The sequence below is a fragment of the Taudactylus pleione genome, unplaced genomic scaffold (assembly GCF_031769625.1).
Source record: "Taudactylus pleione unplaced genomic scaffold, aTauple2 ptg000022l, whole genome shotgun sequence".
Classification (NCBI taxonomy): domain Eukaryota; kingdom Metazoa; phylum Chordata; class Amphibia; order Anura; family Myobatrachidae; genus Taudactylus; species Taudactylus pleione.
In genome coordinates, this window is record NW_028284424.1 from 1,449,930 (window position 1) to 1,467,004 (window position 17,075).

Genomic DNA, 17,075 nt, shown 5'->3' on the forward strand with positions numbered 1-17,075 from the left:
TTGATAGTGCCTTTTATTTCTGACTGTCAGTTATAATTATCACTGTGTTTCTCCTCATCCCTCTGTACAGGGTGTGTGGGTTTTTCTGTGTACTTCACAAATACTTGTGAAGACTGTCACATTGCATTGCGTTTATACCTTATAACTTTTATACATTGCTATGTCAAAGGTTAAAGGGAAGCAGGAGGTTGAGACTCCTCTGCTGGTTTCATGTAAATCCTGTTCGGCGATCCTATCGGCTCAGGATTTCATACAAGATGGTTTGTGTGCTAGCTGTTATATAGAGCCACCTCGCCAATCCGGTACAACAGCTCCTGTACAAGAGCCAACCTGGGTGTCCTCTTGGTCTCAGGTTATGTCGCATTTTGTGGACCGACCAGCAGCTCTGGTACTGCCTCCCACTATGGGGTACCCGCAGCTGTTACATCCTGCTATGTACAGTATATGCCCCAAATGCATAATTTTTGGATGGATGCCTATGCTCACTGAAGTCAGAGTATGTTTCAACCATCTACCACTGCTCAGCAAGCGAATAGACAAGTTCCCATTAAGCATGGGCATAAGAGAGTATCCCATCAGGCACAGCCTGGGGATTCTAACACCTCTTCAGATGAGGATACACATGGTTCCTCTTCTGAGTCTCTCTCGGCTGGGGAAGACCACCAATCGTCCGTCGATGTCCCTTCTCTGGTAAGAGCGGTTAGATCCGCCCTTAGTATAGAGGAAGAGAAGGTCCCGCCTACATCTAAAACTCCGGTCTTAGGCGTCAGAAAGTAAAGGATTACTTTCCTCAGTCTGAGCAGCTTACGGGCATCATGGCTGAAGCATGGAGTATCCCAGATAGATGTTTCCATGTTGAAAGAAAGTTAACATCTCTATACCCATTTTCACCTGATAAAAGTGGGAAGTCCTTCCGACTGTAGATGCTCATGTGACGCCGTTGATCAGGAGCTCTATATTACCTATTCCATCCGCATCGTCACTCAAGGATGTTATAGATAGAAAACTTGAAACATGTTTGAAATCAGTTTTCTCATTAGCTGGAGCTACTACCCAGCTGGCTATGGCCGTAGCCTGGGTAGCTAAGGAGGAATGGACGACACCACTGGAAGACAGTATGCCGCATGCTACCAGAGAACAACTGTCCTATCTCTCTCAAATGCAAGAAGCGGCTGCTTATTTGGGAGAAGCGGTTATTGAAGCAGGACTTCTGGCTTCTAGAGTATTGGCAACTTCGGTTGGTGCTCGCAGAACCCTTTGGTTAAGGTCCTGGAAGGCAGATGCAGGATCTAAGAAAGCTCTCGAGTCATTGCCTTTTTCTGGGAAAATACTGTTTGGACCAGAATTGGATGACATAGTAGCTACTTTGGCAGTATCAAAATTGTCCAGGTTACCATCTGCAACTACCTCTAAATATAGGCAGTCTTCGTTTTGGACCTTTCACCCACAAGGAACGGCAAAGGGACAATATAATTCCCGCAGGAAGACCAAATAGCAAACCAAGAAATCAATGGTCAGTCAGACGTCCAGCTTACAAGCCGGACGATAAGCCTTCTACCTGATGGGGCGGGCCTCCCCCTGGGGGCTCTCAGGGTGGGAGGCCGATTTCTCCAGTATTCTTACACCAGGCATCAAACAACAACAGATGCTTGGGTTCGAGAAGTGATATGCCCTCACGTTTCTGAGGTATCCCCCTCAGAAGTTTTTTTTGTACAGCTCCTCCATCAGACCTGGTCAAGGCCTTGGCCCTCCAGGAGGCTATTTGTGCCCTGCTGAGTTCAGGGGTGATAATCTCCGTTCCTTTGGCCCAAGAAGGAAGGGGTTATCAGTGATCACAAAATACGTGCTATAGCGTGTATTTACGCGAGATGGGTAATGAGGGACTCATTTTTTTAAAATCAGTGAGTCCTACAGGACGCCCTGTGTGCACGCCGCAGCAGCCACCCAGTATCTTACCGAACCGATCGGCTTCGGGCGGCTGCGTCTCCTCGTCCAATGAGGAGGATTGCCGCCCCGTCCCCGGCTTGCCGCAGCAATGGCACAGCATCTACACAAACCATTCAGCTTTGGGTGACAGCTTGCACTTATCTCCCTCTACCTCCCCCCCAGCACTGCCCCAACTGCTGTCTGCCCTCACCCCCCATGATATGTGATGGGACCCAGAAACAGTGGAGTAGGACCCCAATATTTTAAAGTGAGGGGTCCCTGGGACCCACAAATGTTTTTTGCTCAGTGCGATCACTGGGTTATTATTCAAATTTATTCTTGATTCAGAAGCCAAATGAATCTCATCGCCCTATTCTGAATTTGAAATCTCTCAACAGGTTTATCCATGTGCCCAAGTTCTGTATGGAAACCCTACGGTCAATTATGTTGGCAATGGAGCCTGGACAGACAGGGTGTGTATCTGCGTGTGCCTATTGCACTGTCTCGCCAAAGGTTTCTTAGGTTTGCTATTAGAACATTTTTGCAATTATAAGAGATTCACTATAAGACTCTTCACAGAGCATACATAGCTCCGAACTGTAGGAAACATATGGTTTCAGAGGAGGATGGGCGCTGTCCCAAATGCTTTGGGGAGCAAGCTTCTTTCATACATGTATTTTTACACTGTCCAAAAATCAAAAAATTCTGGTATAAAGTATTATATTTTATCAATAACACCTTCCAATTAAAACTACAATTTTCTCCACCTGCATTTTTATTTGAACACTTTACAGTATGGTGTACGCAAGACAATATACTGTATCACATTTAATTCCACTATTAACCTTGATAGTCACCTTGGCAAAGAAGGTCATTCTTAACAAATGGATCACAAAATCTATCCCATCCGTAAGAGAGATACAGTCAGCATTATTAGACTATATGTATATAGACAGGAGAAATGTTCTGTTTAATATTGAAAATGGAGTCAAGCATTTTTACAATAAGAGGGGAACCCTATTTTCCAGCCATCTCGATGGACTCAGTACAGAAATGTGTAAAGTGTTTGAATTGACCAATTGGTATCTCCTTAAGCAACTACAGTGAGTGGTGACAGAAAAATCAACATCTTTCTTTTTAGATGTGACTTTGATTGATAGATTGTGGCTCATCGGAGATTCTATGTTCCGATGAGCACACTCACTCCCCCCCCCCTTCCCTCGTCTATTTTACTTTTTCAATATGTTGTTATTTTGTTGTTAACAAAAATAAAAACTATTTGTGTCATTAATGTACTTTACATGATATATCTATGTATTTATTTGTGACACTAATAAAATGTTTTTTTTTTTAAACAAAGAGCATTTTTGCTGGGTGTTCTCCACCTTCAAATACCGTTCGTCCCTTCGGTGGCACCATGGGATTTATCCTTGTTCTCAGGGCACTGCAGGCTCCTCCCTCTGAGCCCACACAGTGGGCCTCAAATGGTTGACAGAGAGGAAATTTTTTTCTCCTCGCTATATCCTCAGCTCTCAGAGTATCTGATTTGGCAGTGCTTTCGTGTCACTCAACATTTTATTTTTTTTCACCAGAATAGAGCTGTCCTCCATACACGGGCGAGTTACCTTCCGAAGGTGGTACCCTGTTTTCAAATGAATGAAGAGATTGTAGTTCCATTCTTCAGACCTTTCTGTAGGTGAAGCTTCCCTGGGTGTTGTTCGAGCCCTTTGTATCTACAGTACGTGGCTCGTACCAACTCCATCAGGAAATCAGATGTGCTTTTTGTGTTATATGGTTTTCACAAGTAAGGCTGGCCAGCTAACAAGCAGACTCTGGCTCAGTGGCTGCGTATGAGTATATCTCAGGTTTATATACAGGCTGATCTCCCTGTTCCTAACATGGTGACAGCACATTCGACTCAGTCTTTGGGACCATCGTGGGCATTTAGACATGGCGCCTCTGCGGAACAGTTGTGCAAGGCGGCCACTTGGTCTTTTGTCCACACTTTCATAACATTTTATGCATTTGATATATTTGCCTCCTAGGATGCTTCCTTTGGGCGGCGGGTTCTCCTCTCTACTCAGGAGCGTCCCCACCCTTAAGGGAACTGCATTAGGACATCCCCAAGGTAGTTCCTGTGGACCCCATGGAATCTGAAGAAGAAAATAAGAGTTATGGTAGACTTACCTTTGTTAACTCTTTTTCTTCTAGGTCCATAGGGTCCACAGGTTGCCATCCCGGACGCACCCTGCCTCAGTTGGGATCTGTTCCTTCTTGTCACTGATTCCCTCATCTTTGTGAGAGTGTTTCTAGTGTAATTTGTACTCCCTTCTCCACTTTCCTTCTCCTGCCATTGGGCTTGTTTACAAACTGAATGCCTGTGGCTGGGGACGGGGTATATATTAAGGAGGGCCAGGGCATTCTGGGAGCTGAAGCTTTGACTGTTTGATGCCTTGATCCCCCAAGGTAGTTCCTGTGGACCCTATGGACCTTGAAGAAAAAGAGTTAACAAAGGTCTACCATAACTTTTTCTCTCAATGAACGCTTTTGACTCCCCACTCTTTAGTGGTCCGTTCACTAGCGAAACTGAGCCATTTGAATTAGTTATAGTATCTAGTCATCACAAGATTATCTTTTTTTTATTTATTCCATCTCCACAATTCATTGTGGAAATTCCTTAGGTGGGTGTACATCCACTGGCATATCTGTCATGGGTGCATGTTGTGGTGCACAGGGCCCATTAGGGCGGGGGGGGGGTCAGGCGCCAAACTCCCTGTGCTCAGAACTGACCACTGTGGCTTGTACAGCGGGCTCCTCCAGTACATGGTCTCAGTGGTGCCATCTTTCCAGTGATATATATATATTTAGAATATCCAATGAAGCAGCACTGAGAGCCATATTCATCATCACTTAATTTCTACAAAAGTAGGTAAATTTGAAAATTTGTAAAAAGTAATGGGGCCATTCATCATAAAGGTAACGCAGGAGATATCACTAATGTGGCCTGATGTCCCCATACACTAGTATGGGGACCTAAATTCATTAAGCTCCGAATATACAATATTTTCGTAGCTGGACAGCTCCCGCAGCCCCGCTCCTTCCTTATGGGAAGGAGTTCCGGGTTGTGAAGAGGGATCCTATTGGATCTCTCCACCCCTGTCTGGCTCTTTCCGCCAGATGCCAGATGCTACTTCACGCAGGCACATTAGCGGCGCCGAGACAGACAGTGCTAATTGTTACTGTAACGAAAGGTTCGTGGAGACAGCTGATTTTTTACTCGCAGCGAGTATGAATGTCCATAATTGGGGGCCGCCTGGCCCACGATAATTAACATTATGAATATGGCCCTGAGTGCTTAATATCTATTGCAACGACATTTACATTTTGTAAAACAGTAACGTGAACAAAATATAGAGAATTCTACAATTTATTCCACCATATCTAAAATATAATAAAGTTAGATACAACATCCTTTACAGGATCCTTCTGCTCATTGTTAATAATATAGTATTTGCTCCAGTCATTAATTAGTGCAAAAGATCATTTATATTAGATTCACAGATTGTCCCCTATAATAGATAATTAGATAGTGGCTTGATTAGTATATTACCGCAGCCCAGAGTACCCAAAGTGGTGCAGTTAAGCCAAACTAGTATAAAAGCCAGTTGATTTGGAATCATCCTAGCTTTTAGCTGCAATCACTAGCAGTATTGATGCAGGTCCTCCTAAATAGATGAAATGCCTGGATGAGGCTTCCTCTCACTGATATACAGATGTAGCCACGCTCATTGTTGCTGCGATGCGTCCTCACGTGCGCACGCATCGCAGAATAGCGCAGCATCCACCAGGCTGCGAGTTCACTCCATTAAAGTCTGTGCTGCACGCGCACACCATAGACGCGGGCCCACTAGTTGTGCCATCCATGCCGCAATGCACTTGCATCGTGGGATAGATGAGTGTGGCTACATCTGTAGATGGAGCTGCTTAGAACACATAAGGCTGGTGTCTAACCAAATAGTTGTGAAAAACTCGATCCTGTAAGTGGGTGGAAAAACCACCATGATTCGTCATTGTAATACCCCTTTTCCACTGCTAAAATATCACGGGTCATTGCCGGGTCAACCCGGGTAGCGGCTTAGTAGAAAAGGGTCCGTGAAAAATAACCAATCCAACCAGGTAGCTACCAGGGTCAGTCCCAGGATGGACCTGGGTAATTGTGCAGTGTAAACGGCGCAACCCAGATTATCTGACCTGGGCCATACCTAAAATTAGCTGATTGGTGGTTGTGGGGCAGTCCCTCCCACTTTTTATGACTTCACAAGTTTAGCAGGGCAGACCCGGGTCCAGTGTGAACGGGGCTGACCTGGGAATAACCCAGATAGATGGTGCACTGTACACGGGGTCTGACCTGGGTTGGAGCCATGTACGAAAACCCAGGTCGGACCCAGGTTTTTGGTGGAAAAGGGGTATAATATGACTTGTCAAAGGACTACAGTTCATTTGTCTGTTCATTTTTAAGTAGCTCCGTCATCAGTGCTAAATTACACTCAGCTGTTGCTAATTATTCTGTTCACCTGTTCACATACCCAAATAGTTTTAAAATTATAACATTATTAATAGATCTAAGGAGCGAAAAAAGGATGCAAGTACAGGAGTTATAATAGTAGGACTCTTTACAGTACATTACAATATAAAAAAACTCATTCTGCATATATGAAACCATGTTCCCACCTAGTGGTTTATTCTCCAGATCAGAGATTTAACACTTAAAGACATGAAAAACTAAAATATCCAGATTGTTCTCTTACGCAGATTAACTCCGAACAAACAACACAAGCATTGCGCTAGGATCACTGTTGTGGACAAATCAATTTTGCATATAAAAATATACACAAGATTAAACTTTCTTAGTAAAAACAATTTTACTGATAAATATAACAAATATTAAAATGTATTCATAAATCAATTACAATCTGAGCATAAAAAAAGAAATGAACATATGCCATACAAGACATGTATTACACATATAGAGCTGTGCACTGGAACTGAAACTCTGGCAAGATGAATGTCTAGTAGAAATATAAGCTGGTTGCACTGTTGCTGATCGTGTGAAAGAGTTCATTTCCAGTGAAATTGTAACAAGTGATTTGAATTGAATGTGTCCCTGCATATTAATATGCTTTTTACACTTGCTGCATTTTGAAATCCATAAATATACGGATATGAAGTTATATTTTGTATATATCTGTAATCCAAGTGGGATAGCGATGAGCTGTGCTGGCGTCCCAGTGTGAGTGATCTGCTCTAGTTGCTTTGTCCCACAAGGTAGTCTGGAGCTCCTCGTGAACAGAGAGCGTGCTTGTAAAGGTGTGTGACCGCCGGCACAGATGCTGGTTGCCGCGACAGGTGGAGAGTCCCACTCTCTCTGTTGGAGGTGGAAGAGAGAGTGCGTGTCACAGCTAGGATAGCTGGAGGTGAGCACTCTATATGCTGCGGCTTGGGCTGTCTGTATCTCTACGGCTGGTCAGCTCTCTGGGTTTTCTCCGTGAAGGCAGGTGTACAATTAACAGGAGGAGGATGGAGGCAATAACGTCAACGCGTTTCGTCTCTATTAGCAAGAGACTTTTTCAAGACTAGTAGTTTTCTACCATCGTCTTGAGATTAACTCCGAAGGCTAATATATAAAGATGCCAGTAATTTCATGTCATTTTTGCTAATTATAGTGTATCTCTATACTTCTTAATTAGTCTTATAGGTTGTTACATTTGCAATATATTAATTGTTTGGATATACATATTGCGCCGTTATATATCTCTTTAAATCCTTTATATTTAATGGGGCAGTAATAAGAACTGTCCATACTGTTAGATATATTTGTTAGACCACTGCTGTACAATCTAACATTCATAGGTTCTCTTTTCAATAGATAGCTTATCTTTCCTTGTTATTTGTAAGACTACCCAACATTGTTATTGAAATACACTTCAAGCATAAATATAAAGGCTCATATATATGTATATATATATATATATATGTGTATATATATATATATATATATATATATATGTGTCTGTGGATTTATATTAACAAAAATCATAATTTATAGTATGTGTGTTCATCCTTTGTTCCAAATTCACAGCGGCAGTGGTAGCATGCATATTTATTAGGACTCCTACTTGTTGAGCCTTATACAGGGGAAAATGGAAACACATATCAAATAAATCAATTTGGGATCAACCAAATTTACTTCTAGATCACTTCTTAAATGGGAAGGAAACAAATGATGGTTCCTCACATATACAATTCTACAAACAAATGAAATATAAATGTAAAGGATTAACCTACAGTACTGTAGCTAGGAAGGAATGAATGAAACTTCACGAAACTGCACAGAGGGCAGATAAATAGAAAGGATCTTTGCTCAAGTTACATTATTCAACTCAATAGACTAACTGAAAAGACTCTTAGGGCGGAATGCAATTGTTTTCGCGGTCCGGATCTCCCTTCTAAAGTGACGGGAGATCGCGGGCCGCTATTCAATTGTTCCAGCTGATCGCGCCCAAAGTGGTCGGGTTCAGCCACGTAAATCGGCTTCCCCCAACCAAAGTGCTGGGCGCAATCCTGAAAAGTGCCGTTTGGGCGCCCAAACAGGTCACTTTTCGCCCATTTCAATTCTAACTCCCCTGGGGCTGCGAGCTGAAATGGTGCGCTTGCAGCAAATCGCGCCCGACTGGAGCAACAATTTAATAGCTCTGTCGGGCTGAAAACAAGTGAATTCCGCCCTTAGACCACCATACCTGGTCCTGGCAGCGCCATCTTTCACATCACAGGTTATAATTATGCAATGTGTGTAGCTTTACATTAATGCTGAAATGTGCAAAAGCACACTAGTAAATAGAGGAATATATGTTTGAATATAACATATAGGGGAATATGTATCAAAGCTTGATGTGAGATAAAATTGTGAAATATATATCACCAACCAATCAGCTCCAAACTATCATTTCTTAAACACAGCCTGTAAAATGTAATTTAGAAGCTGATTGGTTGGTGATATATATCTCACAATTTTATCTCACATCAAGCTTTGATACATATGCCCCTTAGTCTTACATTTTTTTTTCTCTCGCCTCTGCCGCCAATACCTTGTACAGTTTGGAAATATTAGAAGCATGTATTGTGCACTGCCGATCAGTATAGAGACATTAGCACTAAAGTATAAATGCACTTATTTGATGATTGTGATTTTTTTTTTACATGTAATGAATAATTCTTTCATTCTGTGAACTCTGCTTTAGCATGTCTTCAAGCTGGAACAAGAGGAATACATGAAGGAAGATATCCCTTGGACTCTTATAGATTTTTATGACAATCAATCTGTCATTGACCTCATTGAGGCAAAGATGGGTATACTGGAATTACTAGATGAGGAGTGTTTGGTAAGTGTTTCCGTTCAGTTAGTCCCACTACTCTTAAGCTGGCCACACACATAGCGATATTTTACCCGATCTGGCCGATTCCGACACATTGGAACGACAGATCGTGTAAAATATGGCCAAATCGTGAGGAAATCGTGAGTCCCCACTCACGATGACGATGCGGTGCGCGTCCCCGCTGGTCGCACATCGCATTGTCAGATCTGCCGTGCAGTAGGGCAGATCTGACAGTCTAGGACACGATGCACTGTGAAAGTTTTGATGCAGGAGAGATCGTATGATGATTGGACACCAAATCGTGTGCAGATTGTGTGGAGATTGTGTGCAGATTGTGTGGAGATTGTGTGGAGATTGTGTGGAGATTGTGTGCAGATTGTGTGCAGATTGTGTGCAGATTGTGTGCAGATTGTGTGCAGATCGTGTGCAGATCGTGTGCAGATTGTGTGCAGAGCTGCCGGGGAGAGATTCAAGGGAATTCGTACACATCGGCTAATCGTGTGCAGATCACTATGTGTGTGGCCAGTATCATGCTGCTTACTGGTCTTTCGTCTCCTTTGCTATTTTTCATCTACACATTTCCTTTTCTACTGAACAATAGATACTACGTATACCCCAAATGCTATTTGTTTTTGAGGGGTCCATAGATAGCCTCTTGCTGTATCTGCAATGCAAATAAAATGCAAACTTTAATGAAAATAATGGAATACTGCACCTCTCATTTGCGCCGGGCATCTCGCGCTGTGTGGTGTATAGACGCTAGGTGTATGAGTACACATCTGTAATCTGCTTCCAATCTTCCTCTTAATGTACTATTACAGTTATCTGTACTGAATTCATTAATTGATGTTATAGAAAAAACCTTACTCATCAGTCAGTTACCACAAGTGGATAACAGGCATCACCCTATGTAAACGTAAAGTGGTCAAGTAAGCAGATTAGCAGAAAATGAAATACTTTGCACATATCCATGTTTTTGCCATAAATAAATGACCCCTATTGACAGAAATGTTGCCATTAGGTAAAATTGCAGTAACTATAGACCTGATGCTGATCTCCATACATATTGAATGTAGGTTACAGGACACTCAAAACAGCCACACAGATATATTTGATTATTAACATCCATACAGTGAGGTGTATACATTGCAATATGCGTGCAGGTCTGTAATTGTAGCTTATACATCTGGTTTACAGGCATTCACCAAATACACTAACACCCATGTTTTTAATGATTTTCTTTGCAAAACACAGCTTTACCATTAGATTTAACTTAATCGTTAAAAACTCTCTCTATTACAGCAGGTACAACCCTCAATGTCATGTATGTATAAAAATAGCTAAAACATTGCACACAGGCATAACATATGCAACAACAAAAAACAGCTACAGTATCAGCTTCAGAGTTGAGATCACAGTCAGCCAATCAGAAGCATCAGACTTCAGGCACCTGGAACTGACACTTGTGTTTCTCTGCTGGTCTGCATTTATTTGCAGTTACACGAGCATACCCCTAGGGGGTATATTTACTAAAGGTCGTTTTTAATTGATGAAAATAGATAAACATCAATCTTGTGTTTTTGGGGCACATATTTACGTACTTAAAAAAAAAAACACAAATTGACTGTTAGTAAATGTTTGATTTAGCCCAGAAACACATCAATGTTGATCAGTTTTCATCGATTTCACATAGATTAAAATCGACTTTTAGTAAATATACCTCTTACTGTGCTAGGCCTCCCTCCTACGTCACACCTCTTCAATCACAAGCCTTTTTGTCAGATTCACACAAATATGTATACATAAATCTTTGTGTGTCCATTTTCTGGGCATACACAGAGCCAATTTATATATTATACACTACACAAACTGGTGTAAGCCCAACTCCACATCAGACTCATTGTCAACTTGTGTGAGTACATTCTTTTTAGTTAAAGTATCAAAGACAATATTTTAGAATGTGGTTTCACTTTAATGTCTTATGTAGAGTTGTTCTTGGTTAACGTTCTTTTTAATCATGCTAAATTATTTTACTCATTACGTTTATAAAGTCAATGGTGTAATTAGTTTAGTTTGTTACCTGCAGGCAAACAACTCTGCAAAAATGTGTTTCTTCTTCTGCAGCCAGATTATTCCAGTGCGCCCCCTGGTGGAAGTTAGGTTAATCAACTTCATTGTATTTCACAGTTACCACAGGGAACAGATGAAAACTGGTTGCAAAAACTCTACAACAACTACATTGAAAAGAACCCTTTGTTTGAAAAGCCAAGAATGTCCAACAGATCATTTATTATTCAACACTTTGCAGATAAGGTAAACTGAGATAATGAGTAATGAAATGCTTGGAAGTACTGTAAATAATCTGTGGCTGATATACAGCTGTTATTTCTCAGTCATTACATAATAGGTTTTGTGTGGACTAATTGCCCATTTGATTATCAGATGTGTGCCGGGGTACCCCCTAGCATCTCCTGGTGCTGCATTAATATCCAGACTAGATTATGTGGTCCAAAAGGTTCATATTCAGTATGCAGCTATCAATATTGCGATGAAAAGAAACTGAGAATATTCAGAGTAAAAGTACTAAAGAGTAATTTATGAAACCACACTAGTTTGTTAGGGATATTATCATTTACTTAGCAGTTCTGTAGTGATCACTGGACTGCAAATATTGGGGCTGATTCTGAGTTTTGCTCAAGTCGCAATATGCACTGATCTCTCATATATCCGCATACAGCGCAATATGCACTGATCTCTCATATATCCGCATACTGCGCAATATGCACTGATCTCTCATATATCCACATACAGCGCAATATGCACTGATCTCTCATATATCCGCATACAGCGCAATATGCACTGATCTCTCATATATCCGCATACAGCGCAATATGCACTGATCTCTCATATATCCACATACAGCGCAATATGCACTGATCTCTCATATATCCGCATACAGCGCAATATGCACTGATCTCTCATATATCCGCATACTGTGCAATATGCACTGATCTCTCATATATCCGCATACAGCGCAATATGCCCTGATCTCTCATATATCCGTGTACAGCACAATATGCACTGATCTCTCATATATCCGCATACAGCGCAATATGCACTGATCTCTCATATATCCGCATACAGCGCAATATGCACTGATCTCTCATATATCCGCATACAGCGCAATATGCACTGATCTCTCATATATCCGCATACAGCGCAATATGCACTGATCTCTCATATATCCGCATACAGCGCAATATGCACTGATCTCTCATATATCCACATACAGCGCAATATGCACTGATCTCTCATATATCCGCATACAGCGCAATATGCACTGATCTCTCATATATCCGCATACAGCGCAATATGCACTGATCTCTCATATATCCACATACAGCGCAATATGCACTGATCTCTCATATATCCGCATACAGCGCAATATGCACTGATCTCTCATATATCCGCATACTGTGCAATATGCACTGATCTCTCATATATCCACATACAGCGCAATATGCCCTGATCTCTCATATATCCGTGTACAGCACAATATGCACTGATCTCTCATATATCCGCATACAGCGCAATATGCACTGATCTCTCATATATCCGCATACAGCGCAATATGCACTGATCTCTCATATATCCGCATACAGCGCAATATGCACTGATCTCTCATATATCCGCATACAGCGCAATATGCACTGATCTCTCATATATCCGTGTACAGCGCAATATGCACTGATCTCTCATATATCCGCATACAGCGCAATATGCACTGATCTCTCATATATCCGCATACAGCGCAATATGCACTGATCTCTCATATATCCGCATACAGCGCAATATGCACTGATCTATCATATATCCGCATACTGCGCATGCGCCAAAGGAGGAAATTGGCTATTGCGCATGCACCGGATCAGGTATCCGCACAAGATTCAGATCACTAGTGCATACAGATTGATCCATCTGTTGACAGACCACAATTTCTGTGAAATGGGCATTTCTGGGCAGTGGCCATAAAGTCGCACGGAACTCTTCTGTATCGCTGGAGTATCATAGGAGCTTCATGGGTGCACTGGCCGACTCCCGTGCTCATTTGCAAGGTGTGGACAGGGGCAGGGCCATCTTAACATATAGGCACACTAGGCAGCTGCCCAGGACCCCACGATTCTAGAGGCCTTTGAGCAGGTGCAGGCTGGGCCAAGGGGCATCTACATGAAGTGTGCGGCCGCTCGCCCCATACATAGGGCAGCCAGCTGAAGGGCAGAGAAAGATGATCCCCGCCTGCTTTGATGGTGAATTGTACACAATCAGAGTGGCCAGACAGCGTTCTCTACCTGCCTTCCAACCAGAAGCCACAGAGCCAGATTTAGGGGGTGGGGCTACAGGGAGCACGTTCCCCTGGGCCCCCCTCAGGGGGCCCCCATACTTTAATCACAGCTGCAGTGAAGAGCAGGAACTGCACTGCAAGCTGGAGAAGAGAAGAAGGATGTGGAATCCATAATCCTCACTTGACATCATGTTTTTTTTATATGTAAACTTTGATTTTGTTGGAAGTACCAATAAATCTAAAGGTTTAACTTTATTGACTGTTTACATATCTATTCCCGTGAATGGGTGGTAAGGGCCCGTAGTACTTTGCCTACAATACTGTTAAGATGGTCCTGTGGACATAAGAACAATGGGCCTGATTCAGACCCGCTCGCGAGCGCTGAGCGCTCGCAAGCGGGTCGATGTTGCCCAAGTGCACATGCGCATGACGGAGGCGGCTCCGTCGTGCGCATGCGCGAGACCCGAATAACGACGGCCAAGCCATCGTTATGAATCTCGCACCAAAGGGGGCGTGCTGTCGATGGTGATTGACAGCACGCCCCCTTTGGTGGGCGTGGCTGCCCAGACGGAAGCGTTCCCATGGAAGCGTTCCCCGGGGCTTGCGGCAGCGAGACCCTACAGCAAGGGTCTCGTCGCAAGCCCGATGGTCTTGACCATCGTGACCATCATTTTGGCTGCTCGCTATAGCTGTGGGTGGTCACCCACAGCTATGCGAGCGGCCAGGAGGCCGCTCCAAAAAGGAGAAGGGATGGCCCTGATTCAGATCGAGCGCTCTGTCAGAGCGTTCGGCTCTGAATCAGGGCCAGTGAGCGGGATAGTTGTCCTCAAACAGCCGCACAGATCTTTAGTATACAATGGCGGATTCCAACTTCTGCATAAACTAGTAAGCAGGCAGCCGCAGCCGTACGGAAAAGTGGCCACAGGATCAGTCCCATAGTTGTCACCAGTAGAGAGTATGTTTCTGATTCACTGATTATAAAGATTATGTTTACAGGATTTTGTTTGAATTGATCTTGTGAAATTTGTAGGTAGAATACAAATGTGATGGATTTTTGGAGAAAAATCGTGATACCGTGTATGAAGTGTTGATTGACCTGCTAAAAACTAGTAAGGTTTGTATGTTTTTCATTTGTATGGTTTAACTTTATTTATTTGCACTAATACAACTGTAAAATAATACTTTTGGTTACATTTCTGTTAATATTATGTAATAAAAAGAAAGTCATTAAGCTTTGCTATCAATTAAGTAAACACATAGCTACAATTCAATCTATCATTTTCTCTGACTTGTTTAACAAGGTTAATTATATCTCCTTAAATGCTATGTCTGTGTAAGCATATCATACATGCATGTACATCTTAGAAGCATTTCTACTTTTACCAATCCTAGTTCCAGCTCTGCGCTAACTTCTTCCAAGACAGTACCGCAACCACGTCTCCTTACGGCACAGCTATAAAAGTGAAGTCGGCAAGGCCTGTGATCAAGTCAGCAAACAAAGAGTTCAGAATGACTGTTGGCAGCAAGGTACTGTGTGTGCAATGCACAAGTATAACATATACACAGACAATGTAACTATACACTGCTCATTCTCTGCTCCCCTTATAACTCCACAGTCACCTTTATTTGTTCTCCATAAATTGATAATTCCAATGAGTTCAAAGTAAACCCTGGTCCCTACTACCATGGGGTAAATATACTAAGCTGTGCTTTTCAAAGCAGTCATGATTTCAGATGCAGGATTTAAAGGAGTAATAATTAATAATATTAGATACAGTGTTTTGTATGTAATATTATGCCCCTTTAAATCCAATAGCCCAAACCGTTGAAGATGCAGCAGATTTGAAAAGCGCTGCTTAGTAAATGCACTCCCTTGAGCCTTCCTTTGGTGTTCCATGGCTGTTCCCTTGCACCCTACATGTGGCCGTTGCTGCTTCTATCCCTGCAGGCACAGAAGAGTCCACAGAAGGAGGTTAAACTTCCAGTTATGCTCTGACCACTTGTTTGTCCAGGACTAGAACAGGACTTGCACTACTAACAATAAAGAGATACTATAAGTGTTGGGCACTCCATGCATAATTATGAGAGATGCATAGACTTGCTATGTCAGAGTAGTGCATTTGAGAAATAGATTTGTTTTAAGTTATTGAAATGGATTTGACAGTATAAAAAAATGGATCTCACATGTCTCTCTTAAATCCTGTTTTCCTTGACTTATCTAGAAATTCACCAGTTTCCAGTCTTCTATTTCCACTAAAACTTCTTTACGTGAATATTGGGGAAAAGGTGGAGATTTCCTTAAAGCTGTCTGTGTCTGTCCCTTGTATTGTGAATGCTGTCTGTACCCACGTGCATATGAAGAAGTATAAATAGAGATCATGTTGTGTGTCAGTGATGTGATTGTGGAAGATGATGTGTGTAATGGGTTGTGCAGCTCATCTCTCACACTCTCGGGTCCATGTCTCGTGTCTCTGTTGTTCTGTATTTTCAGTTCCGCAGTTCTCTGACTTTACTCATGGAGACCCTGAATGCCACCACTCCTCACTATGTACGATGCATAAAGCCCAATGATGAAAAGCTCCCATTTGAGTAAGTGTCAAATTATAGTGCTAGTATGTAAAATCAATCCACTAACACTGCTCTGCATGTTTTTCTCTATGTCACAATAGAAGTACATGTTATATTTGCTAATAAAATGCAACGTCTACTATTTCTATATGTAACATTAAATCCAAACTTTCCATTCTCTTCTCAACGTCATTGAATCTGACCTAAAAATAATACTTCTAGACTAAATATACATTTTACTTTTATAAGATACACACAAATAGGTCCTACAATTAAAAACACATATTATTATTTACTATGTTCCAGATTTGACTCTATCAGAGTTGTCCAGCAGTTACGGGCCTGTGGTGTGTTGGAAACCATCCGGATAAGTGCACAAAGCTATCCCTCCAGGTCTGTCTTCAAGTGTTAACATGAGCACACACTGAACGCTCCCCTGATTGCTGCACTATCAGATTAAATTAATGTAATGCTATTCTTTCCTTCTAGGTGGACATACATTGAGTTTTTTGGTCGCTACAGCATCCTCATGACACAGCAGGAATTACAATTGAATGATAAGAAACAGATTTGCAAAGTTGTACTTCAGAGGCTAATCCAGGTGTGTTACACGTCATGTGATATGTCATGTTACCCCAGTTCACTGACAGTGTAATGCTATGATAGCAAGAACTCCAGCCACACATCAAATATGGGGAATACCCTTTCCTGATTGGTTTTGGAAACACTGATTGGATCTTGTGGGCTTGGCAGACATCCAATCAGTACTCAGTGTCTTTAAAAGGAGCATACGTTTGCTACTGATC

At 42.2% G+C, this 17,075-nt stretch overlaps 1 protein-coding gene across 1 annotated transcript in view; it reads left to right on the plus strand.

Moving 5' to 3' along the window:
• The window catches only part of LOC148539668 (unconventional myosin-Vc-like), a gene marked incomplete at its 3' end in the record, with an annotated part of 55,278 nt that extends 38,408 nt beyond the window's left edge, over window positions 1-16,870 (plus strand). Inside the window, exons 12-18 of the mRNA XM_088451034.1 lie at window positions 9,225-9,365; window positions 11,547-11,672; window positions 14,732-14,815; window positions 15,094-15,228; window positions 16,193-16,290; window positions 16,576-16,662; window positions 16,759-16,870. Of these exons, the coding sequence (XP_088307160.1) occupies window positions 9,225-9,365; window positions 11,547-11,672; window positions 14,732-14,815; window positions 15,094-15,228; window positions 16,193-16,290; window positions 16,576-16,662; window positions 16,759-16,870 (783 nt within the window). The remainder of the gene's footprint in view (window positions 1-9,224; window positions 9,366-11,546; window positions 11,673-14,731; window positions 14,816-15,093; window positions 15,229-16,192; window positions 16,291-16,575; window positions 16,663-16,758) is intronic.
• Window positions 16,871-17,075: the final 205 nt, after the last annotated feature.